Source organism: Erpetoichthys calabaricus, chromosome 2 (assembly GCF_900747795.2).
Source record: "Erpetoichthys calabaricus chromosome 2, fErpCal1.3, whole genome shotgun sequence".
NCBI lineage: Eukaryota > Metazoa > Chordata > Cladistia > Polypteriformes > Polypteridae > Erpetoichthys > Erpetoichthys calabaricus.
In genome coordinates this window covers 41,832-67,994 of record NC_041395.2, presented here as the reverse complement: position 1 = coordinate 67,994, position 26,163 = coordinate 41,832, and the positions used below count along the sequence as shown (strand labels likewise).

Sequence of the window (26,163 nt, the reverse complement as noted above, 5' to 3'; positions counted from 1 at the left end):
TCAGTGTTTCCCAAACTTGGTCCTGGGGACCCCCTGTGGCTGCAGGGTTTTGTTCCCACCAGATTCTGTTTTTAATTGAACTCCTGGGCTAATTAAGTGATGCGTTATTTTCCAAGTTCTGTGTTTAGGGAACAATATAGAAACTAGAAAACTAAGTTTGCTAAAAAAAAAAAAATTAAAATGTACTAGGCAGTTATATGGGAATAATGTATTTTTTTTTCTTTTTAACAATATTTTCATCTTGATTTTCATTCTACTTTTCTAGGTCTTCTAGTTGTTTAATTAATCCATTATTTACTAATTAGTGGGTCTGACTATAAAGTAGTTGCAGCCTTTGATTATTCCGTGTGTTGTTTGCCAGCGTGTCTGCTCCGCTCGTTTTAAATTGTCATTAATAACATACAACGAAGGGAGAAAAACTGCACAGAGAAAGGACAAAATAGAATGAAAACAACAAAAGAGAGTTAAGCATTTAAATCTATAACAAAAGCAGAAATATTTCTAAATGTCTTATAAATGTAAAAATCATGCTGCTGTGCTTTTCTGAATGTTGAATAAAAGAAAAAAAGTACCAGCTAATTAAATGAGATGAGTGCTATCAGGTGTTGTCACTGATTAGGAGTCCGGTTGGAACAAAAACCTGCAGCCACAGCGTGTCCCCAGGACCGAGTTTGGTAAACACTGCAGTAGCTGATCTGCTTTTTCTGATTTTCTTTCCCCCCGTCTTCTTCCTCTCCTTTCTTTAAAATGGCGCACTTTATGCAAATCGCTCCCCGAAGAAAAATGAAACCGGAAGTTCCAGCTCTGGGGCACCACTGTCAATCTCAGGATGTAAGAACAATCCCCACAACACCGATCGACAGCAGAAAAACAAATTATATTTATGTGGCAGTGCTACAACTTTTTCAAAGATGATCTTTAGTGTACAAAGCCAATAAAATTGTTCAGAAATGCATCCCTCAAACACTGTCCAGTCCCTACTGAGAAAAGCGCTATATAAATGTAATGAATTATTATTATTATTATTACTTCACCTTCTATGCATGCCAGCATGGCCTTCTCTGTTTATTTAGCTCAGTGTTTCCCAAACTCAGTCCTGGGGACCCCCTGTGGCTTCAGGTTTTTGTTCCAACCGGATTCCTAATCAGTGACAACACCTGATAGCACTCATCTCATTTAATTAGCTGGTACTTTTTTTCTTTTATTCAACATTCAGAAAAGCACAGCAGCATGATTTTTACATTTATAAGACATTTAGAAATATTTCTGCTTTTGCTAGAGATTTAAATGCTTAACTCTCTTTTGTTGATTTCATTCTATTTTGTCCTTTCTCTTGTGCAGTTTTTCCCCTTTGTTGTATCTTATTAATGATAATTAAAAACGAGCGGAGCAGACACCCAGGCAAACAACACGGAATAATACAACTCGGAGTCCTGCCACGTGCAAAAGTTCGCTGACGACACGGATATCGTGGGCTGCACCAGGAGTGGGCAGGAGGAGGAGTATAGGAACCTAATCAAGGACTTTGTTAAATGGTGCAACTCAAACCACCTACACCTGAACACCAGCAAAACAAAGGAGCTGGTGGTGGATTTTAGGAGGCCCAGACCTCTCATGGACCCCGTGATTATCAGAGGTGACTGTGTGCAGATGGTGCAGACCAATAAATACCTGGGAGTGCAACTGGATGATAAATTAGACTGGACTGCCAATACTGATGCTCTGTGTAAGAGAGGACAGAGCCGGTTATACTTCCTTAGAAGGCTGGCGTCCTTCAACATCTGCAATAAGATGCTGCAGATGTTCTATCAGACAGTTGTGGCGAGTGCCCTCTTCTATGCGGTGGTGTGCTGGGAAGGCAACATAAAGAAGAGGGACGCCTCATGCCTGGACAAACTGGTGAGGAAGGCAGGCTCTATTGTAGGCATGGAGCTGGACAGTCTGACATTCGTGGCGGAGTGACGGGCGCTGAGCAGACTCCTGTCAATCATGGAGAATCCACTGCATCCACTAAACAGGATCATCTCCAGACAGAGGAGCAGCTTCAGAGACAGACTGCTGTCACCGTCCTGCTCCACTGACAGACTGAGGAGATCGTTCCTCCATCACACTATGTGACTCTTCAATTCCACCCGGGGGGGGGGTAAACGTTAACATTATAAAAAGTTATTGTCTGTATACCTGCATTGTTATCACTCTTTAATTTAATATTGTTCTTTATCAGTATGCTGCTGCTGGAGTATGAGAATTTTCCCTTGGGATTAACTACTAAAGTACCTATCTATCTATCTATCTATCTATCTATCTATCTATCTATCTATCTATCTATCTATCTATCTATCTATCTATCTATCTATCTATCTATCTATCTATCTATCTATCTAATCAAAGGCTGCAAGTACTTTAGTGTCAGACCCACTAATTAGTAAATAATGGATTAATTAAACAATTTGAACACCTAGAAAAGTAGAATGAAAATCAAGATGAAAATACTGTTAAAAAGAAAAAAATTCATTATTCCTATATAACTGCTTGGTACATTTTAATATATTTTTTTTTCAGCAAATTTAGTTTTCTAATTTCTATATTGTTCCCAAAACACAGAACTTGGGAAATAACAGTTCACTTAATTAGCTCAGGAATCCAATTAAAAACAGAAGCTGGTGGGAACAAAAACCCGCAGCCACAGGGGGTCCCCAGGACCGAGGTTGGGAAACACTGATTTAGAAGCTCAGTTTCACTCGGCAGTCTTTTGACACATTAGTTCCTTGTTATTCTTTAAGAAATGGCTTTATTGCATCATACTACCATCATATTCAATGTTAATTCACTAACATTTTTAAGCTTATCTTTTAAGGGTGCTTTCCTACTTTTCTCATTAAGATTTTTATGTAAAATTGCTTTTTAAATAAAGAACCAATCTCCTCACTGGAGTTTATGCCAGCAATAACACTGGCAAGATGAAACTCTACGGCAGCAGTGAGTTTAAGGCAGGCGAGGTTTAGAACTGGACATGAAGGAATGAACAACAGTGTAAATATAAAGATGCATAGAAATGTACATTCTAACTCAAAGTTTAAGTGCAAAAGTAAAATGAGTAACACTTTAAAAATAGCATGCCTTAATGATAAAAGTATCAAAAAATGTATGTACAGTAGCTGAGCATAATTATACTATTATAGCAATAACAGAAACCTGGCTAAGTAGCAAAGATGGGGATGAGTAGAATATAGGGGTGCACATTTTTTAGGAATGATGGACAGAAGAGAATAAGAGGTGGGGTTGCTGTTTACATCAAATGGAACTGAAATGCAAGTTGAATGATGAGCTCCATCTTAATAAGGATGGCTGGCTTTGTCTGAAAAGCATTAGGGAAAGAGGCCTTATGTTAGAGTGTGTTATAGACGGCTCAATGTGGACAGCAATTTCAATACACATTTTTTAGTAATACTAAAAAGGGAAGTTTAAAACCCACCCACAGGGGATGCACAAACCAGTGTGTTTCTTTGTGTCGGTCCCAAGTCCGGATAAATGGGAAGGGTTATGTCAGGAAGGGCATCCGGTGTAAAATTTTTCCACATCAACATCCAGACATCAATTCAGATTTCCATACCGGATCAGTCGAGCCCCGGGTTAACAACGAACGCCACCAGTACTGTTTGCCAGCAGGATGCTGGTGGAAATTAGACTACTGTTGGCCGAAGAAGAAGAAGGAGAACAAGAGGGGGGAGACACGTCTGGAGGCAGAAGGAGAGGAAGAAGGTAAAGAGAGTGGAACTGAGGGTAGGAACTTTGAATGTTGGCAGTATGACTGGTAAGGGGAGAGAGTCAGCAGATATGATGGAGAGAAGGAAGGTTGATATATTGTGAGTGCAAGAGACTAAATGGAAGGAGAGTAAGGCCAGGTGGATCGGAGATGGATTCAAATTGTTCTTTCATGGTGTGGAGGGGAGGACAAATGGGGTAGGAGTTACTCTGAAGGTGAAAAGAGTGTCACACAGAGTGATGATCATTAAGCTGGAAATTGGAGGTGTGATGATGAATGTTGTTAGTGCATATGCCCCGCAGTTGGGTATGCAATGGGTGAGAAAGAAGATTTTTGGAGTGAGTTGGATGAAGTGATGAACAGTGTACCCAAGGGACAGAAAGTGGTGATTTCAATGGACATGTTGGTGCAGGGAACAGAGAAGACAAGGAAGAATGAAGAAGGTCAGAGGATAGTGGATTTTGCCGAAAGGATGGACATGGCTGTGGTGAATAAGTATTTTAAGAAGAGGGAGGAACATAGGGTGATGTACAAGAGTGGAGGAAGATGCACACAGGTAGATTACATCCTATGCAGAAGAGTCGATCTGAAGGAGATTGAAGACTGCAAAGTGGTGGCAGGGGAAAGTGTAGTTAGACAGCATAGGATGGTGGTCTGTAGGATGACGTTGGAGATCAAGAAGAGGAAGAGAGTGAGGGCAGAGCCAATGATCAAATGGTGGAAGTTGAAAAAGAAAGACTGCAATGTTGAGTTTATGAAGAGGTGAGACAGGCACTGGGTGGTAGTGAAGAATTACTAGACAGTTAGGAAACTACAGCAGATGTAGTAAGGGTGACAGCAAGAAGAGTGCTTGGCGTGACATCTGGACAGAGGAAGGAGGAAAAGGAAACCTGGTGGTGGAATAAGGAAGTAGAGGAGAGTATACAGAGGAAGAAGATGGCAAAGAAGAAGTGGGATAGTCAGAGAGATGCAGAAAGTAGACAAGAGTACAAGGAGATAAGGCACAAGGTGAAGAGAGAAGTGGCGAAGGCTAAAGAAAAGGCGTATGATGAGTTGTATGAGAGGTTGGACACTAAGGAGGGAGAAAAGGACCGGTGGGCTACAGAGAGGGACTGAGCTTAGAAAGATGTGCAGCAGGTTAGGGTGATAAAGGATAAAGATGGAAACGTACTCACAAGTGAGGAAGATATGTTGAGAAGATGGAAAGACTACTTTGAGAGGCTGATGAATGAAGAGAATAAGAGAGAGAGAGAAGGTTTGATGATGTGGAGATAGTGAATCAGGAAGTGCAACGGATTAACAAGGAGGAAGTAAGGAAAGAGAGGAAGAGGATGAAGAATGGAAAAGCCATTGGTCCAGATGACATACCTATAGAAGCATGGAGGTGTTTAGGAGATGGCAGTGGAGTTTTTAACCAGATTGTTTAATGGAATCTTGGAAATGAGAGGATGCCTGAGGAGTGGAGAAGAAGTGTACTGGTGCCAATATTTAAGAATAAGGGGGATGTGCAGGACTGTAGTAACTACAGGGGGATAAAATTGATGAGCCACAGCATGAAGTTATGGGAAAGAGTAGTGGAAGCTCAGTTAAGAAGTGAGGTGATGATTAGTGAGCAGCAGGATGGTTCATGCCAAGAACAAGCACCACAGATGCAATGTTTTTTCTGAGGGTGTTGATGGAGAAGTTTAGAGAAGGCCAGAAGGAGTTGCATTGTGTCTTTGTGGACCTGAGAAAGCATATGACGGTGACTGAGAGGAGCTGTGGTATTGTATGAGGAAGTCGGGAGTAGCAGAGAAGTACGTAAGAGTTGTACAGGATATGTATGAGGGGAGTGTGACAGTGGTGAGGTCTGCGGTAGGAGTGATGGAGGTGGGATTACATCAGGGATCAGCTCTGAGCCCTTTCTTATTGGCAATGGTGATGGACAGGTGGACAGACCAGATTAGACAGGAGTCCCCGTGAACTGTGATGTTTGCTGATGACATTGTGATCTGTAGCGATAGTAGGGAGCAGGTGGAGGAGACCCTGGAGAGGTGGAGATATGCTCTAGAGAGGAGAGGAATGAAGGTCAGTAGGACCACCAAGACAGAATACATGTGTGTGAATGAGAGGGAGGTCAGTGGAATGGTGAGGATGAGGGGAGTAGAGTTGGCGAAGGTGGATGAGTTTAAATACTTGGGATCAACAGTACAGAGTAATGGGGAGTGTGGAAGAGAGGTGAAGAAGAGAGTGCAGGCAGGATGGAGTGGGTGGAGAAGAGTGTCAGGAGTGATTTGTGACAGATGGGTATCAGCAAGAGTGAAAGGGAAGGTCTACAGGACGGTAGTGAGACCAGCTATGTTATATGGGCTGCAGACAGTGGCACAGGAGACAGAGCTGGAGGTGGCAGAGTTAAAGATGTTCTGATTTGCATTGGGTGTGACAAGCATGGACAGGATTAGAAATGAGGACATTAGAGGGTCAGCTCAAGTTGGATGGTTGGGTAGACAAAGTCAGTGAGGCGAGACTGTGTTGGTTTAGAGAGATGCCGAGTTTATTGGGGAAAGGATGCTAAGGATGGAGCTGCCAGGTAAGAGGAGAAGAGGAAGGCTTAAGAGAAGGTTTATGGATGTGGTGAGAGAGAAACATGCAGGTGATGATGTGACAGAGGAAGATGACGAGGACAGGAAGAGATGGAAGAAGATGATCCACTATGGCAACCCCTGACAGGAGCAGCCGAAAGAAGAAGAGCAAAGCAGAGGTCAAAATACTGAGGTACTAAGAGAAGGAGCCATACAACCATTTATTAATATGTGATAATTGTCAGCAACTTAATGTTCCATGGCCTCAGAGAGGATTAGGTGGACAGAAAACACTGGCATCCATCAATATGAAGTCTCATCAGCACCTTTGCTCTCTAAGATATCTGAGGATGTGAAACATGAGCAAGATGACACTTTCAGTACCACTGAGGTTGTTCAAACTGATGGTGTTACAGTATGGCATGTTGAAGCCTGAGCTCTGGACAGAAGGGCCATAGAGAGGGCTGTTGGTCCAGTTTGGAAATTGTCACTCGTCTGTAAAGACCGCTTGCTGCCAGTAAGGTTTTAGCTGTTAATTTCAGGATTGTGCTATCAGAATATTTGTATTAATTTGTTCATTCAGTTCATTACTCAAATTCTATTCTGACATTTAGTATCAGCTCATGTCTCCTGCATGTGACTGTTTGTGTGTGTTTGACGTGTGGAGTTTCTTGGTACATGCTGTAAATAGTGAATATACTGTATTATTGAAGTTATAAAGAAGGCAGTTTGTTGTTTTAATATAGAATTAGACAATAACACACAGCCTATATACATGCAATATTGCTCATTGTTAAAAAATGTGTGTGTATAATTAGGAACTACAATAAGACATGACTTAAGAACATTTATGTTAGATAGAATGCGAAGTGGGCGCTGGTCAGGTGGTCTTTGATAGTTTTTTTGATAGAGGCCATCTGACTTTATCATTAGACTTACGGTTTGAGAAATAATAATCATTTCTAATTATAAATGATCTACTTTTCTGTTAATTCTGTATGTATTTTATATAAGTTGTAAAAAGGTGCTATATGGGCGCCCGACACAGACTCACAATGGAGGCATGTATAAAAATAAAGAAACTTTTTATTTTCTTCACCTGTGGGACACATCTTCGTCGTAATCCGTACAGGCACAGCACAGTCCCCAGTAAAAATACACACAAGCACTCTTCTCCTTTGCACCACCACTCCTTCTCCAAGCATAGTCCTCCTCCTCCTGACTCTGGCCCCTGAGTGGTGGTTGCTGGGCCCTTTTATAATCCACCCAGAAGTGCTCCAGATGGTTGATTGCAGAGTTTCGGCTGCACTTCCAGGTGTGGTGAAAACGCTGCCCAAATGGGCTCAGGAGTCCTAGCTGCAGCACCCCCTGGCAGCGCCTGCAGGACCCAACAGGGCTGCACCCAACTCCAATTCCCATGGAGCCCTGTGGGAAGCTGAGGCACCGCTCCGACCCAGGGGTGCGGCCATCTAGCGTCCAGGGGGAGGTATTGCACCGTCCAGGGCTGCTCCCCCTGAATATACAGTGAAGGGGCGTCTGCCACAAAGTCTATATTGATATGTTTTTTTGGAAGATTTTTCTTGTCTTCTTAGAGAGTCGAGGTTGGGGGGGGGCTTGGGGGGCTTGGGGGGCTGTCAAAAGGCAGGGCTTGTTAAAGTCCATTGTGGCACTCCTTGTGTGATTTTTGGCTATACAAAATAAATTGTATTGTATTGTATTGTATCTAAATTTATATTGATTTATTTTTTTGTAAGTTATTTATTCATTATTATTCTTACCTATTTTTAATTTGTTTAATTTGTTTTCTTATTATTTTTTTCCTTGTCATCTGTAAAGCACTTTCAGCTCCATCCTGTATATGAAAATGTGCCGTAGAAAGAAATGTTGTTGTTATTGTTGTTATGCACTTTTCATTTACAGAATAGATTTGTTTTTTTGCTTTAAAATTTTTTTGTTTATGTTTTTTAATGCTGATACTTTTTCTTCATCTTTTCTCACTTCTATGTGGGATTGATGTGCTTGATAACCTTCTCCACACAGCTTGGTCCTTTACATCCTCACCAGTTAGACCTTCTACCTCCAGATCTTCTATTTCACCCAACCATCTTTGGTCTCCTCACTTTCTCTTCCCCTGGACTTCCACTTCCATCAGTCTTTTGCCCACATCTTCATTGTCTCTGCTCATTATGTGTCCAGACCACTTCAGCCTACTTTCCTGTACATTCTTAGGCATCTCTCCCAGTTATGTTGTACGTTTGATGGTCTCATTTCTTATTCTGTCCTTTTTCATCATTCCTCACACATCCATCTCCACATTCTCATTTCTGCTACATCAAACTTCTTCTCCTGTGCTCCCTTTACTGTCAATGTCTCAGCTCCATACATCATTGGTGGTCTTACCTTTAATCTTTGCCTTAATTCGTCTATCACACAACACTCCTGATACCTTCTTCCAATTGTCCCATCCACACTGCACCCTGTGGGTTATCTCTGCATCTAATTCTCCATCTTGGCCTACCACTGATCCTAGATATTTAAAATGCTACACTCTTTTCAGTAGCTCATCCTGCAGGCTAACTTCTGAATCCTGATCATCACTAAACCTGAAGTATTCTGTCTTCTTCTTTTCATCTTCAACCTTCTATCTTCCAAAGTCCTTCTCCATTCTTCCAACTTCCTCAGCACTTCCTCCTTTCTGGTGTTAAACAACACAATGTCATCAGCACAAAGCCTGCACTGGGGGGATTGCTCTTTTGTCTCACGAGTCAACACATCCATAATCAGATCAAATCCCAAATCATTTTGGGAAACTCAGAGTTCAGTGGAGTGTAACTTGTTGTCTTGGCCTGGAAGTGTAGCAGCTGGTCGAGTTAATGCACGCCTGTCTTTTTTGCTTTTCACTTTTCAAAATCATTGTATGTTACACAAGTCCATAATGTTACAATGGAGCAGAACTCAAAATACAACAAGTTACAAAAAGGTACTCGTGGCGTAACATCCAGGTAAATTCAAGGGCAGCGCTGACACCGTGGCCCTCAATGGACTGAGTTCAGTTCGTCACTTCAAGACCCTTATCCGTTTATTTCAGGATTGTGGGGGCCAAAGGCCATCCCACCAGGACTGTGCAACAGGCTGAACACGGCCAGTGCTGTGTTTTTGTCTTCTTCTTGTTTCTTCTTGCTATGCTGTTGAAATTTAACAAGAGTTGTTAATCAAGCGGGTTTCCCCTTTGCAGTTTTCGTGCACGCTGTTGTAAATGTTTTGTGACGATGTTCATTTCAGCAAAGCAATGCTTGTGGCACTGAAAAATGTTATTAGATGTGCAGCCTGTTAAAACTGGGACATTTTGATATAATTCAGTTATTTATTGGAACGCACAGCCAGAAATATGGACTGTCCCCATCACAGGGACATCTGGTCCCCTAGTAAATTATTGTTGGTGAAATAGTCACTCCATAGGGATCTTCATTCCCATCTAGATGACATTTTGTTTTCTTTGCTTAGGTTTTATAGTTTTGCAGTTAGGAAGATCTTTTAAGCTACAGTGATTTTCAATCCATTTAGTTACAGGATGACCCGGGGGGTTCTCTATGGAATCTTCAGTGGCTCGCGTGATTAACATTCAATCAAAGATCAGGGGTCCCCTGTGGGGTTTTGAGCGACTTGATCAGTTAACAATAGAAGAGTGGGTTGCTTCTGTGTTTGCCGGCAGTGGACCTCTGTGGGCCGGTGACAGTTTACAGACAGCTTTTATTGACCGGCAGTAGGCACTAACAGCGCTGACATACTTACTATGCCTACTTGTTCCCAGAAATGTCTACAAACCTGAGCTGGTCCATGGGGAACACTGGCTTAAAGCACTGGGAGGAGTGAAATGCTGGTGTGCTGGTTCTCTTCTCTTCTGTTTCCAGTCAAGCCACTGGGAAGACTTCATAAACCAGAAAACACCTGATGGAAAGGTTTACTGTGCGCCCAGCTGGACAGGCAGATGCTGGATTGACTGAATGCAAACAGCCAGTGACGGCCATAAGCCTGCTGGTGTTTCAATAATTTGTACTGGGGATCTCTTCACTGTCAATAGCGGCTATCAGAGGTGAAAAAGAAAAAATATGCAAAATATACAAGTTGTTGTCAATGTGAAATTGAAACAGTAACTAATTTGTGCTTGAAATCACACAGAATGTTTCTCCATTTTAAAATAGACGAGTTTGCCATTTTGTCAATGCTTTTCAATGGGATATTTTAAAATTTTAAAACGATGTACAGAACCATCAATTCAAGATAGCCCAAATAAAATTGAACTGTCTTGACAAATTTCCTTGAAGAATAAGTGTGTCACATTTCAATAAAATTGGTCTACTGGGGACTGAGTTGTTTTATGTGGACAGACGGACAGACAGGCAGACATGGGCTATCACAATAGGTGCATCACACAGCCCAGTGATATTAGTCTGGCCCCCCAGATGTGACCTGCGGTCGTAGACTGAATGAGTATCATACTAGGTTTCTATAAACAGTCAAGGAAATCAAACTCCACTGTGCACCTATAGATGTTAGCGAGCAAAGATGGAGAAATCTGGACTTCTCTTGGACATCTGAGTTGCTGTGTTCCACCATTTCTGTTCATCAGTGATGATCACTGCAAGGTATGTTAAGCTGTTGACCCTCTGAATATCATTTTCTCCAATGCAGATGTCAGTGTGGTCTTCTTTCTGACATCTCTGCCCAGCTTGTTGGTTTTGCTGACGTTAAGGATGAGACTGTTGTCCTGACAGGTAGACGTCTTCTCTGTAAGCCATGTCATCACAGCTCAGGCCTATGATGTTGGTGTCTTAAGCTAATGTGATGTGGTGTTGGAGTTGATTCTGGCCACAAAGTCACAGAAATTGGGTCAGCACACTACCCAGAGGGGCTCTTGTGCTGATAATCAGTATGGAGGACATGAAGCTGCTCATCCAGATACGCTGAGATTTGCTAGTTAGGAAGTCTAAAATTCAGTGATAAAGCCTGGCTCTAAGTTGAGGAGCTTGGTAATGAGCTTTGGTGGTGCAGCTAAGTACTGACCTGTAGTCTACAAACATGACTCTGATGTAACTGGTTTATTATTTTGAAGTGCTTTGAAAATGTTATTCATACTCAGTGCTCGTTTTGTCAAACACAAGTCATCATTCTATCATTTCTTCAAAATGTCATTACCCATCAATTTAACATCATTTATTTTTTTTAATTTAACAGCTGCTGTGAGGAAGTCCTGTTGACCTGCTCCAAAGTTGTTTACACTGGAGGCCAACGTCAGGCAAAGCTCCTGCTAAAAAAGTTGGGTCAGAAAATAGAAATTGAATGGACTTGTCTGAAGAACAGCTCCTGTAAATATCTGGGGAAATTAATGTCTCTTTGTAGACGAGATCTGAGTCTGACGCTGACTACTAAAGCCATAACTTTGAGAGGACTACTGCTGTTGTGCAAATCATGGACGCATCTTCAAACACTGAGGTACGGTGTTCTGTGTGCAATTTACAGAAAGAGTTCTTGATACATTTGGATGTATGATGAGAGAAATCTGTTTAGAGTAAGAATGTGCAAATCTAAATATACCGTTCATGCGGTCAGAAGACTTTATCATGTTTTCATTAAAGTCAGTTTGTTCAGGTCAATCCCAGACCACTAGAAAGCAGATAAAGTCAGGGTTTATACTGTTACGTGTTAACTGTGCGAATTCTTAATTGTCACAATTATTGAACAAGTGACCTTCAGTTCTTTATTACCTTTAGTAGAAACACCTCTAATTGTTGTCAACTGTCACAAGAACAATCAGTTAAACTGCTTTGTCAAATTGAAGTCAATCTCTTTTAAATCCTAGAATAACTGATGTCACAGCAAGACTTGTCTCAAAGTTAATAAAGACAAAAAGAAAAAACACATCTGTCAGTGTAAAAGAGATGGTCATCCTCAAGGGTCAGTGGCAGTCCACAATCAAAGTACCTCATCTTATTAGTAATCTGTCCATAATCCTGAGACACTGGAGCATCAGTCAACTGGACCTCAGCAGCTGTGACCTGGAGGGACACTTTGTGACAAACCTTCTGACTCTCCAAGGCCACATCAGTCTCAAGTAAGTGCCACTGCGTCTGGGTGTCATTTTTACAAGAAGTAATTAACTTGACAGGAAGGAACTGATGTCTTGTGCGACTCTCCAACTTAACTGATTTATTTTTACACACTAAAGTATAAATATCAAAACATACAAGAGAGTTCATAAGATGGAGCTGTGAAGAATGAGTGAGGCCTGCTGTGTATTCTGGTGCTAAGGCGCCTGGACTGCAGAAATTGTAATGTTTTAGACATTTACACATCTGTGATGGCATTAGCTTGAAAATCCATTAGCTGGAGCAGTGAAAGGTTTAAATGGCGTCTTTCACATCAAACCTGTGTTCATATCCAGGTTAGAGGTCAGCAACTGTCTTTACTTAAATTATAGAGTTTACGTTGAATGCTGTTTAGACTTTTATTGATTTTAAAATGTTATTATTTTGTAGTGTGTTCATGTGATGTGTGCTTTACAGGCTCATATGACACAAAGAAAATTCAAAGTAAATTTTTTTTTGTAGAAAATAAAAAACTGTAATAACATTTAATTTTATTTAAGTCAAGGGCACTTTACAAGATAAAACAACAAACAATGGTATCAGCACTGCAGATAAATATTCTATGAAAATGTACACAACTATATCTTTCTTGTAAATATTTTATACATCAGAATATTCCTACCTAATACTTTATCCTTTTCTCATATTATAGAGTATGTTGGACAGCATTGGTAGCAACTTATCATAAATATGGGGGTTAGACAAAGAATTAGAGGTTACAGCATAAAGAATAAAACAATAGCAACTGTAACAACAATAATAATCCTCAGTTTGGTGTAAGACTGGAGGCAAAGATGCAATAAAATAACATTAAACAATTAACACGACGATAGGCTTGGTGCTGTCGGCTTTGACTGCATCGCTAAAGGCCAATTTAATTCAAAGTATACTATAACATGGGCACCACGCTGGCGCAGTGGTAGCACTGCTGCCTTGCAGTAAGGAAACCTGGGTTTGCTTCCTGGGTCTCCTGCGTGGAGTTTGCATGTTCTCCCCATATCTGCGTGGGCTTCCTCCCACAGTCCAAAGACATGCAGGTTAGGTGCATTGGCGGTCCTAAATTGTCCCTAGTGTGTGCTTCGTGTGTGTGCCCTGCGGTGGGTTGGCGCCCTGCCTGGGATTTGTTTCTGCCCTGTGCCCTATGCTGGCTGGGATTGGCTCCAGAAGATCCCTGTGACCCTGTGTTAGGATATAGCAGGCTGGGTAATGACTGACTGACTATGACATTGTGAATTGACTGGATGGTGAGTTTGACTTCTTTGCAAACTTTTTTGAGATATGGTTGGCATTTTTTAGGGCAAATCATATTTTAATTTTCATAATTTTGTAATTATAGTGGGATAGACAGTTTATTTCAGGGATCTACAACAATTTACAAGTTTATGGAGTCTGCAGCACAGTATGGCAGGAACAGCATAGTATGACAGTAGCCAAGCAATCAGTGGCTAGCAGTACTCAGGAGAACTTAAGTATTAAGTATTAAATGTTATTCCTTTCCTGTCTTTGTCTAGAAAGTCAATTTGCAATATGGAATGTTGTATCGGCAATGCACAGATTTATGTATAAAAGTGGCAGATCTTACTCAAAATTAGCAGTAAATGCTCTAATAACCCTCCAGAACCTCCAAGAGAGTAACTGTATTTGGTGAAGCAAGAAGGTTAACAGATGAGGCCAAAACACAAGTGGAAGCAGAAGTGAGGAAAGTGTGTCAGCGCTAGCTGGAGGTTAGAGGCAAATCCCATAACACCTGTGATACCATCAGTTCTGCTTGTGAACATCCAATCAATGGATAATAAACTGGGCTACTTCAGGCTTCAGCATGCTAACCAGTGTGAAATGACACTGAAACATGGCTTCACAACTTTGGAAATCTGGTGATTTCACTGGATGGGCTATCCATCTTCAGAGTGAATAGAGACTCATATTTGACTGGTAAAATCCATGGATTATATCCATCCATCCATCCATCCATTTTCTACACTTATTCAGGTCCCAGTAGCAATGGCAACAGTATAAATGATGATGTCCAAATGCCTCTTGTCCCTGCTGCATCCTCCAATACCTCAGGGGGTATACCAAGGTGTTCTTAGGTCAGCTGAGAGATATAATCTGTCCAGAATGTTCTGGGCCTGCCTCAAGGTCTCCTCCCCATTGGACATGCTTGAAACACCTCCCCATGGAGGTGTCCAGGATGCATCCTAATCAGATGCCAAAACCACCTCAACTGGCTCCTTTCAATGCAGTGGAACAACAGCCCAACTTTTAGCCTCTCCCAAATGTCTGCACTTCTCATACTATTTCTAAGGCTGAGCCCAGACAACCTACAATGGGAACTCATTTTGGCCATTTGTATCTCTGATTGAGCTCTTTCAGTCACTATTCACAACCTTTTGGCTCAGCTCCTACTTCACCATGACTGAGCAGTACAACATCTGTATAACTGCAGACACTGCTCCAATCTGCCTGTTGATCTCCTAATCCCTTCTTTTCTCACTCAAGAACAAGATACTGAGGTACTTTTTGCTCAAGGCAGCACATCATCCTCAACTTGAAGCAGTTACTCCACTCTTTTCCAGCAACGAACCATGGTCTCAGACTTGGAGGTGCTAATCCTGATTGTGGCTGCTAGATAGTTGGCTGAAAACCAAACCAGTGCACATCTAAGGTCACAGCCCAATGAAGCCAGCAGAACCACCTCATCTACAGAAAGCAGAGATGAAGTTTTGAGGCCACCAAACTGGACACCCAACACTCTGTTGGCTGCACCTAGAAATTCTGTCCATGAAAATTATGAACAGAATTGGTGACATAAGAGTCTAACACCCACCGGAGACAAGTCTGACTTACTTCAAGTAAAGTAAACTAATGTCTCATGTCACAAACTCGACCAAGAGCCATAGCAAGGTTTGGGGCAGCCACCCATATATTATTTCATGGCTGAAGAATTGAATAAAGTGATAGCACTGATGTGCACAAATCAGAGTCCAAAACAGAACTGACGGAATGGGGGAAAGGTGGCGGCTTTCCAGGATCCTTCATTCCAGTCAGATACTTCTTTCCAGGACCCTGACATAGGCCTTCCCAGGTCTAAAGCTGGAACACACCCTCTGGTCCTCTTTCTAAAACATGTAAACTGCCACCCCAGTTTGCCAATCCAGAGCCACTGTCCCCAACCTCCATGCAGTATTGAAGAGGAATGTCATCTAAGACAGCTTCACCACATCCAGAGCCTTTAAGAACTCATAAGCGAATACCATCAGCCCGTGGAGCCTTGCTGGGCCTTCAATTGCTGTCCAAGCCACAGTATACTGGACCATTATGACTCCTCTTGTATGGGACTAGGCCGGGAACAACCCAAAGTTTCAACATGGGTTTGTGCTCAACTGGGTCCACAACCTGTAGGAAGAACCATAAGGGTCCAGTACATTGTGTCTAGGATAGTGGTGGGGGCAGGTGCCTTGAAGACCTATCCTGAACCTAAATTATAAAAATGGCCACTAAGTGGTGTCAGTGAGCTCCAAACACCAGAAATAAATTGACCACATACAGTCCTGGGTTCAAACCAAGTGCTTTCATTAAAAATCTAGCATACCTTTAAAACAGTCCTCTTGAGTGAGCACAGCACAGCAATACAATCCATCCTTTTCTCTTCTCTCTACTCCTATCCAGGTGAGTGTTGTCTTTCTCCTTTCCCAGCTATGACTCGTCTGGGTGTCTTTTTAAGCTGGACCTTAGTGTATTTCCAATGTGACGTCATTACAACCAAGAAGCACTTCTGGGTCAAGCAGAACCTTTTTATATAGCAGAGGTTTTCTTTAGTAGCTCCTAGCAGTTCACCCTGGTAGAACCCAAGTAGAACTGGCCATCAGGACTGTGGCTGCCATGTTGCCCTGTGGGTGTAAAAATTAAACTTCCACCAGGGAAGTGCTGGCTCCCAGAGTATTGTTGTCATCAGGCTGGGAAAGTCACCAGCAACCAAATTGGCTGTGATGCTCGTCTGTCCATGTCCTTCCATTATAAAGGCATTCCGGCTGAGTAACGAATCATTGATACAGTCTGTTTGGAAATAAAGGCAAGTTTTCCATTAGATGTGTTCTTTTTTACTTCATAGAAAAAGGTAACCCTGACTGTGTGTGCAAGCGTCTTACAATTCATCCCCCACAAAATAATACTGATCCATTAGTAATTTGTTGATCTAGAAATTGGTTTCTTTAGATTGCCAGTTCCATGTTATACTTCTTATTGAGATGTTTCTATAAAATAAGACATTTTCCACTGTAACAAACCCAGTGTTCCGAGAAAGTGTAAACATAACTTATTTGTAACATACTTTTAACGGCAGATTCCACTGATAAGTAAGGCACATTGATTATCTTGTGTAATTCATCCTAATGTTTGCTGCAAAGTAGTCACTGGTGAGTCAGGCTAACTTATTCTAGACTTTGCTTCTTCTACTGATCTACTTAGTAATTTTATAAAGAAACATCACCGACTCTCACTGAGAATGAAGTCTGTGTGTTTGCTGTTTGGTTGCTCACCTATTAATGTGTATTTATGGTGTTTATTAAGGTCAATTATAACTTTAACATATAAGCTACAGTAAGTATAACTTTATACTAATTATCTAACAATTATATTACAATACATTAGAAAACTAATAAAACTTTAAGAGACAGAAGACATGTAATAAAAGAGCAGACATTTGCTGTGACACCTCATCATGTTCATTGCTGTCTTGTGTGTGGCGTCCATTTTAGGACTTCGTCGTTTTTCACTTCCTCAGTCATCAAACATTGAGATTACTTCGTGTCAGTGGTCACTCGTCACTCAGCAATATCCGTTCATCATTCTTCACTACTCACTTGTACTTCATCTCGTATCACTCCTCACTACACAGTTCTTGGTCATCATGGCGCACTCTTCAGTACTCATCTGTCGCTTATCATGCGTTGCTCATCACTTTTTCATTTTCAGTCTTTTTTAACAAAGCCAATTAGTTGTGTGAGTGACGGCAGGGGGTGTGCAGAATGCAGATTAGTAAAATGTAAGTACAGTCCATTAGTTTGTTAAAATGTCAATCAAACCCTTCCTGTCTGTTATGTCATCTCTCTGGACATTGCTCTCACTAGCATATTATTGATATACAGCATCGCTTTTATTTAGTTTATTTTTAGTGTTTTTCCATTTTGATATATTTGACCGAGCACAGAAGCTGCAGTGGTGCTCATTACAGGGCTGTTTTTCATATTTATTTAAAATAATTCTAAAAAAAAATACAGACAAATTAATTAATTAAATTATTTGCACTTCACCATATTCATTTCAATATTCTTCTAAAGATGCAGTTATCTTTCCATGTTAAATGAAAAATCTGCTGTCCAATTCCTTTAATCCACATGATCCAATGTGAGAATGGAAGGATCAGCATTCACTATAATACAGAAAATAAAAGATAAGCAGGTTAGTGTTAATTGGCATGTGCTCCATTATTATTTAGAACTGGGCTAAAACAAAGCAATTTGTGTGAAAGATAAAATGACAGTAAAGGATATTTATTGTCTAATGTTGCTATTGGAAAAATCACAAAAAAGGCACTAAAAGCAATGCCTTATCTTTTTACAAATAACTTTCCCTTCCAGACATCCAAAGTCTTTTAATGCCATTTAATGTCGAATGATGATGGCAGCAAAGAGAAAGCATTTGATTGATATTTCAATAAACCAATGGACTGCGTTTATTAATCTTCATTCCACACGCCCTCTGCCATCACTCACACCTCTGATTGGCTGTTCATAAAGAGTGGAAATGAAAAGTGACAAATGACGCATGTGAGTGACAAATGAGTGCTGATGAGGGATACGTGATGAGCGAGGACTGAGTAGTGAGGAGTGATACGTGACAAACGATACGTGAGAAGTGAATGATGAAGATGAGTGAGTGCTGATATATGACTTGGAGTGATACTGAAGCTTGATGACTGAAAAACAATCGTGTCTGACAATGGACAATCAGAATGTACTTTATTTATTTGTCAGCCAGATAGGCAGAGATCCTCACAAAAATCTTTAATGAATCTTTAATGTGGTATAAAAAACAAATTTAATTAAAAAAAAAAAATCAGGGCAGTTGCCTGTTACCTCCTCTGGTCAGGGCCATCAAGACTGTTAACATTTGCACAATTAAATCCCATTTAGTATAAGCCTGACGCTCAGATTTCTCAAAATGATAACATCAAGCTGCACGGGGCAAGCAAAGTATTGTAAATGGAGAAAATGAAAAATGTACAACAATACTTTGGAGGTCTGCAATTCAAGTGCAGGCTAAAGATTCATCCATTTTGAAAAGGCAGGTCTACTGTATTCCAGTCTCGATTGACGATAGATAAGAATAAAAATGAATAAATATTTTTCAAAATAAATCAATAATGCATACTTGCATACGAAAGATAATAAATCTAGATTTTTGTTTTTTAAGTTTCTAAATGACCGTGCAATAATAAGTTCAGATGTCCAAGGTGGACAGAAAAAATAAAATAATAAAATCTAGTCAGCTGGAGGAAAAACAAAATCTCAGGAGTTCAAGGTCGGGGGCCAAAAGACCCCCAGCCCCTACTGGGCATTCTGCCTAACAGAAATGTCCTTAAGTCCTTCTTTATTGTGTTTTTTAGGCTTTGTCTTAGGGGTTTTGACACAGTGGGTCTTGTCACAAATTGGGTATCTGCTTTCATTCAGACGTCACTGGCAGCTGCTCAGCACTTTGATCAGGTTGTGGTGGCACAGAACGGGACCAGAGCAGTACCAGAAAAGGAGGAAGACAAAAGTGAAGATTAATAAAGATTGCAGATTCACTGAAGAGAATGATCATTGTATGCATTTCTAGTTTATTAAGAGTAGAACTAAACTGAAGCTTAGAAATAGCATTATTACAAAAGTGGGATTTTAGGAGTTTCTTAAAATGTCTGACAGTGTTAGCAAAAGGCCGCCTCACCAATTCTTTTATGCTTGGCTCTCAGAATGATAAGCAGACCACCATTTGAAGATCTACAGTAAGGTTACAACATGGAGTGTAGGGGTCAGGCACTCCACGACATACAAAGGCATTTTAAGACTTTATACACCATTAGTAGCACTTTAGAGTCAGGACATGGATAACCAGTGTAGTGACGCTAAGACTGGTGTGATGTGCTCAGATTTTCTTTTACTCTTTAAGATCCTGGCTGCTGTATTCTGAACTTACTGATACCATTTAATGTCTTCTCTGGAGTAAACCAGTGAGGAGTGCATTACAGTAATCTAAACAACTAAAACCAAAAGTTGCATTTCCATCTCATGGCCACTCGTACATCAGAGTCAGATGAATTGGGAAATTCAGCCATAACTGCACCTGAGAAAACATACAGGAAATAAATAAGATATTAAATAATAACAAAAACTATTTTTTCTTTGTGTTTTTTAAACTTTTGCTATTTTTTCCATGATAAACTGGGTTCAGTAAGTTAAACAGTGCAGGTGCTCCCCGAGTTACGAAGAATGAACTGTTGATTGGAACGAATATACAGAATATCCTGCAGTTAGTATTTAGTTTTATTTGGTCAAATGTTTATCTTCCTCAGTACAATACAACATCTTGAGCAACAACACAGTATAGTACTAAAGAAAATGTGTATGCATGTGAGTACACAGTATTATAAAAACTTTTTAAAACAGTAGAAAAAGAAAAAAGGTCACAATTAAATGTCACAACACAGCCCTCAATCAGTGTTTGTCACCATTAACACAGTACTGAGGGCACCAAACTGGCCTGAGACAGAGCCGACAACCATTAAAGCTGCAGGAAGTTTTAATGCAAGTGACAAAGTAGTGTGTTGGTTTGTTATTACAAACTGTTGTATTTAACTAGAATTTTAAGGCAACAAACACTATCTAAATACTTCAATTTGGATATTACAGTCACTAACTAAATCTTTATAGCTGGAAAATATGACTGAAAAAGAAATATGAGTACCTGTGATAGCCTGAACCTTCAGCACATCAAAGCTGTTTTTAGAGGGGCTCCTTGTGAGGTTTTCCCTGTTAGGGTCGATTCCATCAAAGTTTCATCTGGAAAAAACTAAAACAGCCAACACGTGTGTAGAGATACTCATTCTGGACCTGTGAAGCCTCTGGTAGGCCCTCTTTGGAAATAATATATTTGTATTGGCCAAAGAATGTTCTATGAGAAGACAAAAATGAGAAAAACTATTTAGTACACACATTTATAAACTCATAGTTTCTAACATAAAACATCAGACAGAACATAACACGTATTTACTGACATATTGGTATAACCAAAATTAAGTCATTGTCAAATACCTTGTATGCATTTAATTGATTTACTTAACAATAGTGTTGCCACAATACCACATTCATGCCATACTTTAGTACAAGAAAAGGATTGCAATTCAAAGAATAGATTTTTTTTCTTTTGTAATTATTGTGCAGTGGTAGCCAACAAGCCCGAATGGTCAGAGAAAACTGGAAGTGCAGTTAGGAGAATCAATACCATGAAAAATGAAAGACTTTTCTGTATGATGGAATCCGCACCTTTGACGACCCTTCTGAACAATTCCAAATGGTTAATCATAAGTTGTCGCACACCATTTCTACATCTCCGTCTGCCATAGAAGAAACAGTTGATGCTCCAGAGGTCGAGAGCTCAGATGATGAGGTTCATTTTTCCAAGCTCATCAAGTCACAAACACCTCAATGCACTCCATCACAGACTTGAGCAGCTCACGTAGTTCTAAGTTATGACACAGCTCAAGAGAATATGTTACTGTTAGAACAACATCACATTAGAAATGGATGATTGCAGTTGCTGATGTTCCCTACATAAAAACTCAAGCCCATGTTGTACGCCTACCTTTAAGATGTCATGAGAGTTTTATTATCAATTCCTGTGTCTGCCTCTGGCCTGTGAGGAGCTGGGAGACATTCATCATCACTCAGATCAGAGATCACCTGCAATGTAAGAACAGTTTACGTCAATGTTTATTAAACTGCTGACATTAACTATGACATGGAGCACAACATGAACATAGATATGCTCAATGGAACATACTACACGAGTGCTATAGTTATTGTGAAATCCCAGATAACAACTGAAACTATTTCTTATTTAAAACAAAACTAACTGTAGAGTCCTGTATATTTTTCTGCTGCCAGATTTTATCATGTGATATGCACACAATATTAGTTGTGGCAAAGACGCTATATAGGCGTCGACCCTTCACAGACTGACAACGGAGGCACAGGTAAAATAAATAAACTTTTATTTTTTTTCAGCCGTGGGGCATGTCTTATCCATGTCCCACAGGCCCAACACTGTCCCAAAACACCCAAAAGCAAAAACACTCCAAACCACACTCTTCTTTCCTCCACTACTCCTCCCAGGCAGCTTCGTCCTTCTCCTCCCAACTCTGGCGCCCTGAGTAGTGGCTGCAGGCTCCCTTTATGGCCCACCCGCGAAGTGTAGCAGCTGCACTTCCAGGTTTGGCTGTGTTGCTGCCCACCCGGGCTCAGGAAGCCTTGTAGCTCCCAATGGCGGTGGCCACGGAGCCCAACCAGGATGAGCTCCGGTGTTCCATAAAACAGGCAACTCAGGGGGCCTTCCACCAAGTAATCTGGGGGACATAGCGTGAATCCCATGGCTGCTCCCCCAGATCCAGTGTTGAAGGGGCATCCTGGCCGGGCATGGGCGTGGGTCCCGGCTGTCTGCCACATAGTCCATAACAGAACGGAAAGGACACTCTGACATGCAACATGCTTATCATGTGAGGAATAGATAAAAGAATTAATATATTGTGTATTTTTTAAAGATATAGTGTGTCCTACCTATGTGTTTAAGTCAAGTTTAACCAATTAATAATAACAACAATATCAATAAACAGCGAACTCTTAAGCATAACTTAGGCCCAGCATGTTGACAGCATACTCAGTACAAAGTTACTGTTCATTACCAAATTTATCAGAAGTCTAGCAGTTTTTCTTTTGTTTAAATTCCTTAAATTCTGGAATCTGTGAAGGATGCTGTTGAAGAACGTAGCAATGCAGTGTGTCCTGGGTCTTCCCCGGGGCCTCCTCCCGGTTGGACGTGCCCGGAACACTTCATCAGGGAGGCATCCAGGAGGCATCCTGATCAGATGCCCGAGCCACCTCATCTGACTCCTCTCGATGCGGAGGAGCAGCGGCTCTACTCTGAGCTTCTCACCCTATCTTTAAGGGAGAGCCCAGACCTCCTGCGGAGTAAACTCATTTCAGCCGCTTGTATTCGCGATCTCGTTCTTTCGGTCACTACCCATAGCTCATGACCATAGGTGAGGGTAGGAACATAGATCGACTGGTAAATTGAGAGCTTTGCCTTGTGGCTCAGCTCCTTTTCACCAGGACAGACCAATGCAGAGCCCTCATCACTGAGGACGCCGCACCGATCCGCCTGTCGATCTCACGCTCCATTCTTCCCTCACTTGTGAACAAGACCCCGAGATACTTGAACTCCTCCACTTGAGGCAGGATCTCGCTCCCAACCCTGAGAGGGCACTCCACCCTTTTCCGGCTGAGGACCATGGTCTCGGATTTGGAGGTGCTGATTCCCATCCCAGCTGCTTCACACTCAGCTGCGAACCGATCCAGAGAGAGCTGAAGATCACAGCCTGATGAAGCAAACAGGACAACATCATTTGCAAAAAGCAGTGACCCAATCCTGAGCCCACCAAACAAAACCCCCTCAACACCCTGGCTGCACCTAGAAATTCTGTTCATAAAAGTTATGAACAGAATCGGTGACAAAGGGCAGCCCTGGCGGAGTCCAACTCTCACTGGAAACTTACTGCCGGCAATGCGGACCAAGCTCTGACACTGATCGTACAGGGACCGAACAGCCCTTATCAGGGGGTCCGGTACTCCATACTCCCGGAGCACCCCCCACAGGATTCCCCGAGGGACACGGTCGAATGCCTTTTCCAAGTCCACAAAACACATGTAGACTGGTTGGACAAACTCCCATGCACCCTCCAGGACCCTGCTAAGGGTGTAGAGCTGGTCTACTGTTCCACGACCAGGACGAAAACCACACTGTTCCTCCTGAATCCGAGGTACGACTATCCGATGGACCCTCCTCTCCAGAACCCCCGAATAGCCTTTTTCAGGGAGGCTGAGGAGTGTGATCCCTCTGTAGTTGGAACACACCCTCCGGTCCCCCTTCTTAAAGAGGGGGACCACCACCCCGGTCTGCCAATCCAGAGGCACTGTCCCTGATGTCCATGCGATGTTGCAGAGACGTGTCAACCAAGACAGCCCTACAACATCCAGAGCCTTGAGGAACTCCAGGCTTATCTCATCCACCCCTGGGGCCCTGCCACCAAGGAGTTTTTTGACCACCTCTGTGACCTCAGTCCCAGAGGTGGTGGAGCCCACCTCCGAGTCTCCAGGCTCTGCTTCCTCATTGGAAGGCATGTTAGTGGGATTGAGGAGGTCTTCGAAGTACCAGTGACGTAGCTAGGGGGGGCAAGGGGGGACATCTGTCCCCGGGTGCAGCATCCAGAGGGTGCCAAATTGATGTTATGAAATTTTAGAATGAAATGTTTTACATTCTTAAATGCACTAAAAAGTAAATAAAAAACATACCCAACAGACAAAAATTTATCCCCTCCACTATGCTTGACACCTACCCAGAAACATTTTTGACGTTATTAAACAGGTCACGCAACTGACATGAGGTATTAGTGTATCATTGTCTAAGTTGTTGCAAATGCCATTTCTGTGTGCCAAGTGATTTGTGTTTATGTGTTTGATAAAAAATTGATTGAGCTGTGGTGAAGTATTCTAGTAGATGGCTGCAAAAGTCTAGACGTTTCCCAGTCATATTTTTGTACGAATAAATTGTAAGTAATGCAGTTTTTATAAATATACTAGCAAAATACCCGCGCTTCGCAGCGGAGAAGTAGTGTGTTAAAGAGGTTATGTAAACATATATATACATATACATATATACATATATATACATATCTACATATACACATATCAACATATATATACACATACATATACACACATACATACACACACACACATATACATATACAGTATACATATACACATACATACATACACATACATATATATATATATATATACACATACAGACACATATATATACATATACATATTTACATATCAACATATATATATATATACATATCTACATATATATATATATATATATATATATATATATATATATATATATATATATATATATATATATATATATATATATATAGCCAAATCCCCGTGCAAAGTACTGCTTTTAAATTTTTATTAAGAAGAAAAGAAAACCTTTTAAATTGAGGGAAAATATACCAATAACAATTTATTAAGGAACTGGTTTTTTGTGAAGCTGCCTTTACACAGCCTCTCCGCTGTTTTATAAACGAACGCCATATAAGGCCGTCCTTTCTCCTTGCTTAGCGGTTCTGTATTCTTTTATTGTTCGTTTATTACGATTGTTATAGTTATTGCGTAGCTATTTGAGACTCACTTTTCTGTTCAGGTACCCATTTCCTTTATGTAGTCCGTGGATTCTCTGCTATTTTTTGTTCGTTTATTATGATTATAGTTATTTATTGATTCCCTTCTTTAGCTGACTGCCTGCTCATATAAGGCGCTCTGCTGTTTTTTTGTGAAGCAGCGTTTACACAGCTTTTCCGCTGTTTTTATAAACGAACGCCATATAAGGTCTTCCTTTTTCCTTGCTTCGCCAAGGAAGCAGCCTTTTTATTTAATCCACGGGTTCTCCGCTGTTTTTTTGTTCGTTTATTACGATTGTTATAGTTCTCTTTGTATACCACGTTGTCAGTTCAGTACTCCGGTTGTAATATGACCAAGCTGTGCAAGCTTACTGTTGAGAATGCAACGTATAGTTGTACAGGAGAAAAGCAATTTTGTCCTCAAATCAATGGCAACCTTTTGTAGGTCTATGAACTTAATTTAAACTTTAGGTTTACACGGTGCTTTGTTTCCGAAGTACCTGCACTCATGAATATGTCTGTATGCGTCAGTCGCTTCATATGTTCACGTGAGCCGCTCTCTTGTGTGATGTTGCGATGTCCACGGCTTTATTTAATGTTAGCTAAGACCCGGCACTTAAATGTTTCTCGCTACAGCAATTTTAACTCCGTTACAAAGTGATCCAAACTCTCGTTTATACCTTGTGTCTTCTCATTAAACTTGTATGTCGCGCATATGGTATTGCAAACGGCAGTGGGAGCGTTTCTATAAACTTAATTTAAACTTACGGTTTACACCTTGCTTTGTTTCTGCAGTAGCTGCACTTATGAATATGCTTGTATGCGTCACTCGCTCGCTTCTTATTGTTTTGCTGCCTTCTCAATTGTGTAATGAATGTTTTCTTCAGTGCTCTTTGGGGCTCTTGTGATCCAATGTCTCGTTTATACCTCGTGTCTTCTCATTAAACTTGTATGTCGCGAATATGGTATTGCAAACGGCAACGGGAGCGTTTCTATAAACTTAATTTAAACTTACGGTTTACACCGTGCTTTGTTTCCACAGTAGCTGCACTTATGAATATGCTTGTATGCGTCACTCGCTCGCTTCTTATTGTTTCGCTGCCTTCTCAATTGTGTAATGAATGT

The 26,163-nt window shown here is 41.1% G+C and overlaps 2 protein-coding genes across 2 annotated transcripts in view; both read left to right on the top strand.

The window, feature by feature from the left end:
* LOC127526734 (uncharacterized) overlaps positions 1-10,342 on the top strand; it is a 56,031-nt gene extending 45,689 nt beyond the window's left edge. Inside the window, exon 3 of the mRNA XM_051923236.1 lies at positions 10,139-10,342. Coding sequence (XP_051779196.1) covers positions 10,139-10,331 — 193 coding nt within the window. The 3' untranslated portion in view covers positions 10,332-10,342. The remainder of the gene's footprint in view (positions 1-10,138) is intronic.
* The window catches only part of LOC114643014 (uncharacterized), a gene marked incomplete at its 3' end in the record, with an annotated part of 1,911,439 nt that overhangs the window by 1,853,890 nt on the left and 31,386 nt on the right, over positions 1-26,163 (top strand). The gene's annotated exons all lie outside the window — the stretch shown is intronic.